We start from the raw sequence: 15,150 nt of genomic DNA on the forward strand, positions 1-15,150 counted from the left end.
ATGATGATATGATATGATATGGGCTGCCTCCTTGGTGCCAGGGACCAGGACATCTCCGTGCAGCTGCATGACATTCTCAAGGAGGAGGGTGAGCAGCCAGAGGTTGCGGTGCATGTTGCCACAAATGACAAGAGTAGAAAAGAGGGAAAGCTCCTGTGAAATGAATACAGGAATTAGGCAAAAGATTAAAAAGCAGGACATCCAGGACAGTGGTCTCCAGATTACTCCTGGCGGTATGTGCTTGTGAGGGCAGGAACAGGAAAATAGGACAGATTAATGCGTAGCAGAGGAGTTCTGCAGGGGGCAAGGTTTCAGATTTTTGGACCATTGGGATCTCTTCTGGGGCTGAGGTGACCTGTATAAGAGGGACTGGTTACACCTGAACAGGAGGGGAACCATTATTTTGGCAGGCAGGTTTGCTAATTCTACTCGGGTGGGTTTAAACTAGATTGGCAGGTGTTGCGGGGGGGGGGGGGGGGGGGGGGAGGAGGAATCCAGTGCAGGACTGAGGCAATTGAGAAGTTGGAAGTCGTTGTAGAAGGTGAAGAAAGAATGTTCAGTGGGCAGGGGCACAGCAGGAAGTGAATTACATTTACTTTCATGCAAGAGGCCTGGCAGGTAAAGAATGAACTCGGGCCTTAGATAGATAAATGCTACTAGGATGTTGTGGAAACCCAACTAAGATAGCGACAGGACTGGCAGCGTAATGTTCCAGCGTACAGGGGAGCTACAGACAAGATAGAGATGGGCGGAAAAGCTGAGGGGGTGTTTCTTTATTGATTGAGGAGAATGTTGAGGCAGCAATCCGAGATGGCTCATCCAGCGAGGCTGTATGGGTGCAGCTGAGAAACAAAAAATAAAAAAATGAATGATCACCTTGTTGGAAATGTACTACAGGCCCCCAAATAGTCAAGATGCATTAGAAGAACAAATATGTCACGAAATTGCAGTCAGCTGCGAGACTAATAGGGTTATCATAACAGGGCATTTTAACTTTCCCAATGTAGACTGGGTCTGCCAATGTGTCAAGGGCTTAGACGCTTTATCAAATGGGTTCAGGAAGGTTTTCCCAGGCAATATGTAGGGGGTCCTACAAGAGAGAGAGCAAAGCCAGATCTACCCTTAAGGAAATCGGGAAGGACAAGTGACTTATGTGTCCATGTGCAAGCCTTTTTGAGACCAGTAACTGCAGTTCTATTAGGTTTAAAATAGTTATGGATAAAGACAGGGCAGGCCCACTAGTTAAAATTCAGAATTGGGGCTAGGCCAACTTTGTTATTAGACAGGAGCTTGTTCAAGATGATTGGAGTAGGCAAAGGAACATCTGGAAAGTGGGATGCTTTTAAAAGTGTGATGACAAATGTTCAGGGCATGCATGTTCTTGTCAGAGCAAAAATCAAGGCAGGTAGCAGTAAAAAATCCTAGATGACAAGACAAATTGAGGGTCTGATCAGGAAAAAGGCATGGACAGGTATTGGCAGCTGGGATTAAGTATATCTCTGGAGGAGTTTTGGGAACTGGGGAGCCAACTTAAGAAGGAAATCAGTTGGGCAAAAAGGTTGCAGAGGATAGCTCTGGCAGATAACGTTAAGGAAAATCCAAAGAGATTTTATAAGTACATTAAGGGAAAGAGAATAACTAGAGAGAGAGAGAATATGGCCCCTCAGAAACTAAAGCCGTTGTCTCTGTGTGGAGCTGCAGGAGATGGACAAGATGGGCTCAATGAATATTTCTCCTCTGCTTTTACCATGACGAAATACGGGAATTTGGGAGAGTTAATGGAGATGTTTTGGGGATAGTCTATAGTCGAGGAGGTGCATGAAAGTGGATAAATCTCCCGGGCCTGATCAGATATATCTGAGGACACTGTGGAAGGCTAGAGAAGAAATTGCTTCCTTGGGGCGAGATGGCTAAGAGGTGAGTGAGAGGTGTATAAAATTATAAGGGAGATAGATAAGCTGAATACATGGATTTTTTTTTACCCAGAGTAGAGGAATCAAGAACCAGAGGACATGCGTTTAAGGTGAGAGGGGAAAGATTTAATAGGAAACTGTGGGGCAACTTTTTCAGACACAGGGTGATGGAATGAGCTGCCGGAGGAGATAGTTGAGCCAGGTTCTATTACAATTTTTAAGAGACACGTGGAACAGGTACGTGGATAGGAAAGGCTTAGAGGGATATGGGCCAAATGTGGGCAGGTTGGGCTAGCATAGAAGGGGCATCTTGGTCAGCATGGGCAAGTGGGGCCGAAGATTTCCATGGTATGGTTATCGCTCTAACTTGATACAATTTTGTGATTAAACAGCACCTCCGATAGTTCTTCATTCACATCTGATCAGAAATACATAAATATTTTTGCATGCTCAATCATTTCACACTTCCTTTTGTTGATAAATATTGCTGGTACTGCCAGGTTCATATGTCCTTGCTAACAACATGTTCAGTCAGCTGTAATCATACAATTGTCCCTTTCTTTTGGGAAGAGTCTACCCAATGGTAACTCCATTTTCTTTCTCTTACCTCCACTGGATCAAGAACTCACCATGTTGGGAATACAATTGGAAATTTATGGTCTAACACAACTGTGTGCTGCAATGAAAGTGTGTTTTGTATTTGTGCAAGTCAATTCATTTTGAAATATTCAGATAATTCAGATAGAGATACAGCATGGAAATAGGCCCTTTGGCCCACTGAGTCCACGACAATCAGCAATCACCTGTACACTAGTTTGAACCGGCACACTAGGGATAATTTATAGAAGCCAATTAACCCTACAAACCTGCACATCTTTGGAATGTGGGAGGAAACCGGAGCACTTGGAGAAAAACCATGCAGACACAGGGAGAATGTACAAACTCCATACACATAGCATCCATGGCCAGGATTGAACCCGGGTCTCTGGCGCTGTAAGGCTGTGTCATTTTGCCGCCCTAATCCAATTTTGAAGATTATAAAAGTGGCTTCAATCCCCCGAGTATTAGTGCCAGGTTCAGACACCTTGATTAAGTCATAAACTGGAAATCATGTTGTATCATTAGTTACAGTCCAGACTGTCAGTAGATTATTACTGGAAAGCATGTGGTCTTTAAAAAGGAACAACTTTTGTCAAATGAGGGTAGTTTACCAAAATAATGTATTGTATTTTATAGGATTCGCTTGATTTATTTTGATCACTTAGAGGAGTGGTATGGTAAAGCCTTGGAAAATACCAATAATATTGTTGTGGCCAAGAAGACAGAATTACACGCAGAAATGGAACTTCAAACTCACTTGCATGAGCCCAGGGGAAAGCGCATTAAAATGGATGTACTCCATGTTCGTGCTGGTACTGTATCAGCATTATCTCAGAGTATCTAATAAACTGCAATAAAGTGGAACCCTCAATGTATCTATCAATTGATCAAGGTATTGAATAATGGTTTATTATTCGACAGAAGCCGACAGAACCTCCAGCTTAATCCCTCATTTAATCACAACCACAGCTGCAACATAGAACTAACAATTGGCCCCAATGTCGCTTGACGAAAGGGAGAAAACAATGATTTATTTCTCAACGTTATTTGTTGACTGTACATTTTCATACGGATAAATGCTGTATCTCAGCTGGTGAGATACAGGATTGAGCTCATCTGAGACGTCAATTCAAAAATTGTCTTTTCCCCTGCCCGAAAAATAATTAGATAAAAAATGCCAGTACTTGTTCTGCCACGTACAAGTAACTTTAAAATCTACTTGATCTTGCGAGGCAACAAGCAACTAGTTTTCTCCCTGTTTCTTTGGCAATTCATAATAAAGTTAACACTCTGAATTGGTAACCTCCTCCCTATCAGAAGTGCCACAGCTGTTGTCAAGTATAGATAGGTAGCAGTTGTGCTTTTAACAAGACTCCACACTGAAATATAGCAGAAAGCCACATTTCTTCTTTGTTGAAATTAACCATTGGTTTTGTCTCACAGCGGAACTCCGCCTGCACAGTGAGAAAGTGGAACGCCACTGTAAGGGGGTGGAAGTAACTTTGGATAAGCTGAAAAAGGAATTTGCTAAAATTCAAACATCACACTGCAAATCTGTCTTGAACTTTCGTGACAGTATATACCATCTGGAGCTCATCTTCAAAACTGCAACTAGATCTGATAGGTAAACGTATGTTTCAAAGATGAATTATAAAGAGCACCTCCAATAGGTTCATACATAAATCCACTGCTCAACATTATATGGGGTTATTATAAAGGCCATGGCAAGGTATTATGTGTTGTTTATTACTCTATAAATAGAGTTCATTCTCTTTTTTTTGTACCCTAGGCTGGTCAATCTGTTAAATTCCCTAAGCAGCAGGCAGGAGAAATATATGGACGGTGTCCACCAATTACTTCGTCACTTCCAACAAAAGCTGGATAAATCTCTCGGAAAGTTACAAGATGACAACACACATTTTATTAAATCTTTGAGGTACCAATGGGAAAAAAGACTGAACTTGACTTTACTAAGCTTTAGATGACTCGTGTAATGAGTAAACCTATTATTAATATTCACTTGCAGCTGAATGATTAGTGGATTCAAGATGGCTGCTGGGTTCAAACCTATCCAAAATTGCTGAGGTGAAAGTAACTTTGTCAAACGTAAAATGGGTTTGGCATTCTCAGTCCTGGTAGTACACATTGGTGTGGCAGGTTTGAAAAGTATATTTGTTAAGAGAAGATTGCAGATCTGAGCCTGGAACTGAGGAACCTCCATGGGGCAGAAGAGTAGTAAATTTACTGTGCAATTTTGTGTTATACCTGACCTGGAGGTGATTGATGCTGACACTGTGTGTATGAAAGGAAAATTATTCCACTCCGTACAAAACTAACATCCACCCGCTTGCTAAAATAATATCCTGATGAGTGTGAAGTTTTTAATAAAGGTCTCCGCTGAATAACTGGTAATAAAAAATAAAGATGGCTGCCCATCTACGAAAGAATTGTTTCTGCAAACAATATTCAGGCAGTGTTTACAAGACTGCGGCTGTCCAATACAAACCAACCAGTACCCAGCTATATGTATTGGATTCAGGTTGAGTGGGCCTATATTCTTATAAAATATTACGATTGGGTTTTACTTTTATACTGAGCAGAATTCTTGTGATAACTGCCCTTAAAACAAATGTACAAATTAAAAACAGAAGAAAGTTTAAAAGAGATGAGTTTTTTTTACACAAAAGGTGGTGGTTTCCTTTGAATGTACTGCTAGGGGTGGTAGTGGAGTCAGGTAAGATAGTGGCGTTTAAGGGGCTTTTAGGTAGGCACGTGGGTATGCAAGGAATGGAGAGATATGGATCATGTGTAGGCAGATGGGATTCATTTGTTCTTGCATCATGTGTGGCATGGATATTGTGGGCCAAAGAGCCTGTTCCTGTGCTGTACTGTTCCATGCTCTATGTGACTTGCATTTAAAAAAAGCTTTTCACAACCCGAGGATGTCAAAAGTGCTAATCAGTCAACTTTGTATTTTAGTATAGTTTCTGTTGTGTTATGCATTTATAAAGTGTTCCATCTGCCATGGTAACTGCTATTTAGTATCAGCCTTGAAGTTGAGAAAAACGAATGAACAACAATATAAACCGATGCCTAATATCCCACCAGCAGAGGGATTTGGGGATACTTGTGAGAGGAGAATAAAACACATTATGGTTTATCTTTATCAAATATTGCCTAGGCTGAAGATTGTTTGTAGTCCTGTTAGCCATGCAATGGCAAGGATGTGATTGCACTGGAAAGGGGGCAAGGGAGATTCACCAGGATGCAACCTAGAATGGAGAGTTTTAGTAATGAAGAGAGACTGAATAGGCAGGATGACCTTTCCTCAGAGTGGAGGAGGCTGATGGGGGATGGAACCTGATGAACACATAAAAAATTATGAGATGTATAGAAAGAGTAGATAATGAGAAACTTACACCAGAAGTGTCTAATTCATAGGTTTAAGATAAGGGCAGGAAGCTTAGAGCAACTGGATTAAGGAAATTTACAAACTGGTTGAGAGAAAATGCCCACAGTATTGAACTAAAGGTTGAAATGTAAGAGTGCAGCCGCTTAAAAGGTATATGCCCAGAAGAATTTATCTATAAATGGGAAGCGAAGCTATTAGTTAAGGATCAAGAGTCACCTTTGCTAAACATTTAATTAATATATTGTTGAAAACAGTTAAAGCTAATGATAAAAGATTTTTTCTAACAGCTAAAACTCCATTAGTAAAAAATAGATTACTGCCGTTTGCTTGGAATAATCAAATATTACAAGTCTGGGAACAGAAGGGTATTAAACATATGGGAGATTGCTATGAAGGAAATAATTTTTTGACATTTTCTCAATTGAGAAACAAATATCAAATTCCAGGGAATAGTATTTTTTTCTATTATCAATTACAATCTTTTTTAAGGGAAAAGTTATGTAATTCAATGTTTTTATTTCAAATTAAAGGAATTGAATCCCTGATTCAGGGCAAGGGAACTAAAAAAATTATATCTTCAATGTATAAATTGTTACAAAAATCTAGTCCAAAGACAGGAATTCAAAAATCAAGACAAAGATGGGAAACAGATCTGAATACTAGCATTGATGAACCAAGTTGGGAAAGATTGTGTTTAGAAAGTATGAAAAATACTATTAATGTGAGATATAGTTTAGTACAATACAATTTTTTACATCAACTATATTTAACTCCGAAAAAATTAAACAATTTAAATCCAAATTTACCTGAAATTTGTTTTAGATGCAACCAGGATGTGGGTACTTTTTTACACTCCACATGGGCATGTCCTAAGGTAACTCCTTTTTGGAAAGACCTAAAAAACTTTTTGGAACAATTGATGAATAAGACCATACCATTGGATTCAAGGTTGTTTTTATTGGGAGATACTAAAGGAATATTACCAAGATTAATTTTAGATAAATATCAGGAAAGATTTCTCAAAATAGCAATAGCAATAGCAAAAGAATGTGTGGCGGTCACTTGGAAAGATCACAATGAAATAAGAATTGCAAGATGGTATGCAGAAATGCGTAGTTGTATCCCATTAAAAAAAGCTACTTATAATCTGAGAAATAAATATGATTTCTTTTTGAAACTTTGGAACCCATTCACTTTAAAACTAGGATTAAGAATTGGAAATATTTAATTTTAGGATTGTTTTGATACCCCTAAAAAGAATTTAATAAGAAATTAGCCGGAAGTGTTTCCTTCTTGTCTCCAGGTTCCCTTCTTTCTTCTTTCTTTCTTTCTTTCCTTTTTTTATTTTTATTTCCTTATCTTGCTTCTTCTCCTTTTTCCTCTTTTTTCTAACTGGGGGGTGGGGGGGAGGGGGGTTGTGGGTGGGGAGATAATACAGAACAATACAGGTATAATCGAATTTAAAATGTATAATCGAATTTATAATGTAGGTACCATCGCGTACTATGAGTTCATACATGTATTTGTTTTGTTAAAATTTAAATAAAATTAATTTTTTTAAAAAAAGAATGAAAGTGAAACACAACGCTGGAGCTATGCTTTTGAGGAAGATCTTTTGAAGTAAATAATTTAAGCTACTTTAAAGTGAATGAGAAAATCTTTGAGTGAATGAATCTTAGAATAATAGCAGTGCAGAAAGAGGCCATTCGGCCCATTGTGTCTCCAAGAGCAATTCACTTGTTCCACACCTTCTGCCCATATATTTGCAAATGTTTATGACTACATATCCATTTCTCTCTTGAAGACTATAATGGGACTTACCTCCACTGCTTCTGCAGGTGTTTCATTCGAGATTCCAACCACACACTGCATTTAAAAATAGGTTTTCATCATGTTTCATTATTAGTTCCATTATCCTTCATTTTATACCAGTGACCTCTACCCTCAACCCCTCTAATGGGTACAGCCTCCCACTATACATTGTATTTAGACTCCTCGCCATTACATAAACATATCACATCTCTCCACTGTCTTCTTTTGTCCAAAAGAAAATAATCCCAGCTCCTTGTGGCTGTGATTATTTCAACCCAAGAACCATTTTCGTTAATCTACTCTGATCCCTTTCCAATGCTTGACAAACTGAGTACATTGGGATTGCTCTACCAAAAAGGCACAGGATTGCGGGACTTAAACATCTTTCTATTGCTAAAAAAATGCTTCAGTTACTATGTAATGCTCGAACCTCTAGGTTATTCACAGAAGGTGGCAACTTTACAGCGACAGAAATTGACACATACCGACAGAAAGTGGAGCAGACAGCCTCAAATCTTGCCAAAATAGAAGGGACAATTATGGTCGACCTGGAAGTAATGGAGACCCTATCCATGCAACAGGTGTGAACTCAATATCAAAATAGTTAAGACATTTCATTTATTTTAAATTAAAATTTGCCTGGAAGTATAGTTTAATATTGGATGTGCCTGCAGAGCTGGATTGGATCTATGGAGTCAAGCCTCATTACTTGATAGAGCCTGAATATTTTTATAATTTGCAATTGACATCAAAAGAATGGTCATTTACATGAATTGTCCAACCTTATGTTTGAGAACTGTAGACACTGAAAATCTGTAATGAAACCAGAAAACATTTTAGAAGGATGAGGGGGGGGGGGGACCTCGTTGAATCTTGGCTGGATAGTGCTGATGTAGAGTAGATGTTTCCACTGGTGGGAGAGTCTAGGACCAGAGAGCACAGTCTCAGAATAAAGTTACGTTCTTTTAGAAAGGAGATGAGGAGGAATTTCTTTAGGTCAGAGGGTTATGAATCTGAAGAATTCTTTGCCACAAACGGCTGTGGAGGCCAAATCATTAGGTATTTTTAAAGCAGAGATTAACAGGTTTTTGATTAATAAGGGTGTCAAAGTTGACAGGGAGAAGGCAGGAGAATGGAGTTGATAGGGAAAAATAGATCAGCCATGATTGAATGGAGGCGTAGACTCAACGGGCCGAATGGCCTAATTCTGCTCCGATGATGTAGGAAACACTCAGCAGGCTGGGCAACATCTACAGAAAGAGAAACATTCAAGATTTCAATCCGAGATCCTTTATCAGAGCCAGCTAACATTTCTTTGGTTTGTACATGGATGTGTGGAGCTGATCCCGATGCCGCCCAGAGTACAGCGTCTCAGCAACAGTGGGAGAGCCACCGCCGTCTACCACTGCACATCCCCGCATACGCAGGGGGAGTGGGGGAGGAGAGGGTGCTGCACCAATGCAGGAGTGGTTTGGCCCCAACGGGTCTACTTGGTCTAATATATATATATATAAATAGATTTAGTATGTTCCCGAACTACAGCCAAAACGGTACACGATAGGGCAACAATTTGAGCACCACCTTAATCACCATTGTCTTGTGGTTCAAATGGTTGTTATATTTTTTAAGTTTTTATCTTTTTAAATTAAAAAAATCACTTTTTTAAAGTTGAAAAAATCACGTTTCCATTTTCCCTTGGCGTCACCCGTGTTCAACGTCACAATGGGACCCGCCCGAGTGATGGGAATGGTGGACAATGAGGGGGGGAGGGGGGGGGGGCGAGGAGAGCTCTCTTGCTGCTGGCCGCAGGAGAGGTTTGTGCAGAGGGTTGCCGGGCCCGCAGGAGAGATTTGGACCCACTGGGTCCACCCCCGTCTAGTGAAGAATAAAATCAAAACCTGTCAAAAATTAAAATATTGTTAAAATAATATACACAAAGTTTAACAAGTTTCTACGACCAGTTATTTGTCCACTTATTGTCAATGTGTGTCCAGTTATTGTTAGAAACAATCTCCCAAAGTCATTCCTTGCAGTCGTTATCTATGGCAAAATATGACATTGCCTCTAATTTAACAGTTCACATGAAGATACTGCATTAGCTGCTGTACATTAAATAATTATGTCCCAGCTGCTGTAATGACCACCAGTAAGCTACTTAAGCTACTTAACTGCCTGAATTATTCATTACATTTTATTTTTTTAACTTGAGTAGTCTTTTTGCAATAAAAACGGATAATTTAAAATGGAAGAGCATAAAAATTAAAATTGTAACTATTTGAAAATCTTTTTTTTTTCATTTTTGGACGTGCTTGTTCGATGTACCGACACGTACCATAACAAAAAATTGGTTCATAAGGATGGGAAATCAATAAGACAGCAGCAATAAAAGGAAAAGTTACTAATGCAAACAATGCGTAGCAGGCCTGTTATTATCTGGCAGAGACAGATTGGATAAAAGCGAAGCTTCTAACAACTGCAGACTTCCTTCAAATCAAAATTAAGGGCAGATTGAAATCACTATACACCCATCAAATTATCAATATGACATGACAAAGAATGGATAAAGAAATGTGAGTCAAAGCATGTTATTGAATGTTGATACTTTTGTTTATTCTTTCACAAGTCATTTGAGGTGGTCAAAGAGGTTGAAGACAGGTTTACACGTTACACCTCCGATATGATCTTCATTGAGAAGATTAAACGATTTCTGACGAACACTCAAACAAGAATCAAAAGTGCGGTAAGAAAATCTTTCTGAGTAACTGACTCAGTGAAGTATGGGCATTGCACAATCCAAGTACAAATTCAATTCATTTCTTCTTCTTTCTTCTTCATATGTCAACTACAACAGTCAAAAGTGGCAGTTGGTGCTTCAGAGTGCGTAGTTGACGCTTTGCTGCAAATTTTGTCAGTTCCGTAGAACTACCCAGGGTGGACGATGAGGACGTAAAGCAGCGCTCACCCCAATTCATTTCATAGTTCCAGATTTTAGCCATCCTCTGATTGAAAATATCCTTCCCTCCGCTCCCCTCTTATATCTCACCCTGAAACTTTTCCCCCCTGTGTTAGACACCTCTGGTATGGCAAAACCTTTTGAAAACTATCTTACAATTCATCACCTAATTTGCCCTTACCTATTCTGCTAGATGCAAACTCAGAATGTTCCAAGCCGATTTGTGATAACTTCTCATTCATAAATCCATTATGACTTTTTTACTTATGGTTTCCAACTTTTCTCCTACTTTTGTTAGGCTAACTGGTCTAAGTTAGAGAAGAAAGTCATCAGTACATGTCAGTCCAACCTTGCAGGTTAAATTGACAATGTTAGCAATAGGTCTGTACTGATAAAAACCTGAAGTCACTTTCAACTTTTCAATGGTTCTATATATTTCTCTTCCTACTTTCTTAAATAACAAAGTTATATTTCCTATCTTCCACCCTGGAACTATTCTGTAATCTATAAAATGCAAGAAACTGCAGGTGATGGAATCTTGAGCAAAATATAAAATGCTGGAGGAACTCAGTTTCATCAGAACTTGGTAAAAACCAAAGAGCTTGGCAAAAAGCTTAGAAGAACTTGCCAGTGGTTAACTGCTCGGCTGCATGTTTTGCCATTTGTGATATGCTGCATCCCATAGTTTGATCAATCTGCCTCAATTGAAAATAAAATTCAAATAATTATAATCCAAAACTACATTATGGGAATGGAGTACTGATGAAATAGCATCGACTTGAGATGTTAACACTGGTTTCCTCTCCATGCAGTCTGATCTGCTGATTAGCATTTTCCATATTTACACCTTTCCCTTGTGTCTTTCAATATACTTGGCTGAAAAACCCCAAATAATCTGAGATTTTAACTCTGGTACAAATTGTCATTTGCTAAAGATAATTCCACATTTTTACTAGTCTTACATGTATAATTGTTTCCAAAGTTCATTCGTGATCTACATCTTAGGCCATCTCCTCCGGTCCTAGATTCCCAACCAGCAGAAAGAGTTGATTTGCATTTGCTTTGAATTGCACTTAATACCTTGACCAAAGCTGAGGCTAGAAATCTGTATATACTGTCTGTATTTCCTGTGACTTTATTTTTAACAATTGCCGTTAAAAGTCTGCTTTATCGGTGCTTTATTAAATCGTGCAATCTAACTTGATGACCATTGTGATTATTGTGTGAAAACCGTGTTCTATTTTATTTTTAATTTATTTCATTATAATACAGGTCGCCAAAAGTAACCACCAGCTCCTAGGTATAGCCTCCCATCTTGAGCAGCTTGAAAAGAAAATAGATGCATGTGCCAAACCGAACCTGGACAAAGAAGTGAGTTTTATTTTGGAGACACAAGGACCAGCAGATGCTGGGATCTTAAACAAAACACAACGCAGGCCAGGCAGTGTCTGTAGAAGGAATGAATGTGTGCCGTTCCAGGTGGGATCCTTATTCAGACGAGTCTGCCGCACAGGTTTACCGTATAGGGTTAGATTCAGTTCTCATACATACTGCGTTTGGCACTGTTTTCCCAGAATGAGTCATGAAGATTAGCCACCTGCTAAATGTTGAAAGATTTAGCAGCACACTGAAAATCCAGATACTTCAAAATGAGTGAAAATTAAACAAGTGGAAAATCAAGAGAATGAAAAGCAATGAGGCTGAACAAAACAGGGATCCTTCCTCTCCACCAACTGCTGGTTGGCACTTTACTGCATGTTGTAAAGATTTGTAATACATTGGAACTGTTAGGAGCTACAATAGTAAATAGCAGCTAAATATATCAGGATTTAGGAAGAGGAAAAGGAAGGTAATATTTTAGAAAGGAAATTTGCAGGTTATCTGAGACCATCTGTTGCTAAGAATTCTAAGGCAGTACAGTGAATATTGATTTAACCTGTCAATGTTCTTTATTTTTACCCTCCTTACTCCATCCCACCCTTCACAGCATGTGTTGCCCAAGGATGTATATCGCTTTGCCAAAACTATCAAGGACCTAACAAAGAAATTGGCCATCGATCTCAACTGTCTGGGGGTGAGTATAATTGTGCAGTTTTACAACAACAAAAAAATCGTAAAATCCGATCCCTGTTTAGTTCAGCATCAAACTGCAGAGGACAGAGTGGCCCCATGTTCAGGCTTGGATTTGAGCTTTCACATGTTCTCCTGGAACTGAATGAAATCAGACTCCATGTCCCTGGTCAAATCCTCGACCAATGCCTCAAACAATGCAGACCGACCCAGTGCAGCAGTTGGTAGAGCTGTTGCCTCACAGAGCCAGAGACCCAGTTTAATCCTGACCTCGGGTGCTGTTTGTGTGGAGTGTGCACATTCTCCCTATGACCCCGTGGGTTTCCTCCAGGTGCTCCAGTTCTTCCCACATCCCATGGACATGCGGGGTTGTAGGTTAATTGGCCTCTGTATGTTGCCCCTTCAAATTAATACGAAAGTGGGATGACATAGAACTAGTGAACAGGTGATATCATTGTGATTATTGGTCGACATGGACTCGGTGGGTTCAAGTGCCTGTTTCTATGCTGTATCTTTCAATCCATCAATCAAAACACTGGAAGTCAGATATAATGAGGCGAAGAACCCTGATTGTTAGAGGAACAAGGGTACATCATTCACTCAGACACCATATACTGCTATTAAAATAGATCACGGTTGAATAATACCCTAACTCCATCCACTCACCAATGGCGCTCATCGTTGGATGAGTACTTGATTAAGGTGCCAGAGACCACAGCTCAGTATCTTCATTTTTTTTACATCCTACAAATATTGAGAGAAGAACTTGCTTGAAGTGTTTGTTAGATGCCTTCCCTGACCTGACAATATTCAGGGATGCTTTATAGTTAAATGAATACCTGTGAAAAGATATCACGGTTATAAATCATCATGCAACCAAAGGGATGTTCCCTTCATCATCACTAAGAACATTTATGTTTGCATAAAAATATATAAATTTAGCAGTGTTTCTCAATAACGAGTAAAAGAGTTATTTGATATAATCTAATAGATTAAGAAATGTAATCTACTTCAGTGAAGGATTCAATGGTAACTGGCACGGACTTGGAGGGCCGAAAAGGCCTGTTTCCGGCTGTATATATATGATATGATATGATATGATAAATGTCTCTCTCAGTAAGAGTTTCCAAACATCAGGGTGTCATCAAATGTTAGGGGCATCATGCCCACGCATTTATGATTATCTAACTTTGATGTCAGAAAGAATTTTCCTGTTCTGGACAATATTGGAACAGTCTGCAAGCTCATGTCAGCTGGTTCCATTCATTCAAAAGAGAGCTGTTAGGGCTGATTTAGAAATCGCTCGAAATCAAAGGTCGGGACTGTAAAACAGTAATCAGGGCCAGGGTGATCTCCAAGATCATCTAATGGATGAGAAATTTCCCAGCTAGTTTCTCCCCCTCATATGTTGTGTTTGGGGAGGTTGGAAAATGCACATAGTGCTTTACACAAGACGTTAGAATTCCCTGCCAATCACTGTCCATACGTTTCTTGTGCCACTGGCTCAGTGCCCCCCAAAAATAATATCCTGATCTTTTTCTCTGCTAACTTTCCTGCTTCTTGTCGCCCAGAGCGTTTCTTTTGCTGCGTAGTTACAGCAGTAGCAGTGACAGTGTTTGCTGCTGGCTGGCTAACAATGTACTCTGGTTTCTGAGAACGTGACAATATTTACAAGGAAGCCTCTGAATATCCTATTACCTTCACAAATTAGTTATTTGCAGTAGATTTGAGGGCTGTGCCAGTTGTTAGAGTACTTGATCAGTACTTTGCAGGGTTTACCTCCTGCAAAAATCAAAAATCACCGGTTTGATCCAAGGATAGAATATAAAACAGAAAATCCAAGATGCATTATGTTGCAGTTGTACAAGATGTCGGTGAGGCTGCACTTGGAGTATCGTGTTCATTTGTGGTCATCCTACTCTACGAAAGATGTAATTGAAGCTGGAAAGAGCGCAGAGAAGGATTATAAGAATGTTGCCAGGACCTGACGGCCTGAACAATAGACAATAGGTGCAGGAGGAGGCCATTCGGCCCTTCAAGCCAGCACCGCCATTCAATGTGATCATGGCTGATCATTCTCAATCAGTACCCCATTCCTGCCTTCTCCCCATACCCCCTGACTCCGCTATCCTTAAGAGCTCTATCGAGCTCTCTCTTGAATGCATTCAGAGAATTGGCCTCCACTGCCTTCAGAGGCAGAGAATTCCACAGATTCACAACTCTCTGACTGAAAACGTTTTTCCTCATCTCAGTTCTAAATGGCCTACCCCTTATTCTTAAACTGTGGCCCCTTGTTCTGGACTCCCCCAACATTGGGAACATGTTTCCTGCCTCTAACGTGCCCAACCCCTTAATAATCTTATACGTTTCGATAAGTTCTCAAAACTATC

At 39.7% G+C, this 15,150-nt stretch overlaps 1 protein-coding gene across 1 annotated transcript in view; it reads left to right on the forward strand.

Annotated features, from left to right (window-relative positions):
* Positions 1 to 12,764, forward strand: part of LOC144590841 (coiled-coil domain-containing protein 180-like) — a gene marked incomplete at its 3' end in the record, with an annotated part of 45,880 nt that extends 33,116 nt beyond the window's left edge. The window contains exons 22-28 of the mRNA XM_078395233.1: positions 3,150 to 3,325; positions 3,957 to 4,137; positions 4,303 to 4,449; positions 8,174 to 8,318; positions 10,361 to 10,477; positions 11,963 to 12,061; positions 12,678 to 12,764. Of these exons, the coding sequence (XP_078251359.1) occupies positions 3,150 to 3,325; positions 3,957 to 4,137; positions 4,303 to 4,449; positions 8,174 to 8,318; positions 10,361 to 10,477; positions 11,963 to 12,061; positions 12,678 to 12,764 (952 nt within the window). The remainder of the gene's footprint in view (positions 1 to 3,149; positions 3,326 to 3,956; positions 4,138 to 4,302; positions 4,450 to 8,173; positions 8,319 to 10,360; positions 10,478 to 11,962; positions 12,062 to 12,677) is intronic.
* Positions 12,765 to 15,150: the final 2,386 nt, after the last annotated feature.

The sequence above is a fragment of the Rhinoraja longicauda genome, unplaced genomic scaffold, assembly GCF_053455715.1.
Source record: "Rhinoraja longicauda isolate Sanriku21f unplaced genomic scaffold, sRhiLon1.1 Scf000342, whole genome shotgun sequence".
Lineage (NCBI taxonomy): Eukaryota > Metazoa > Chordata > Chondrichthyes > Rajiformes > Arhynchobatidae > Rhinoraja > Rhinoraja longicauda.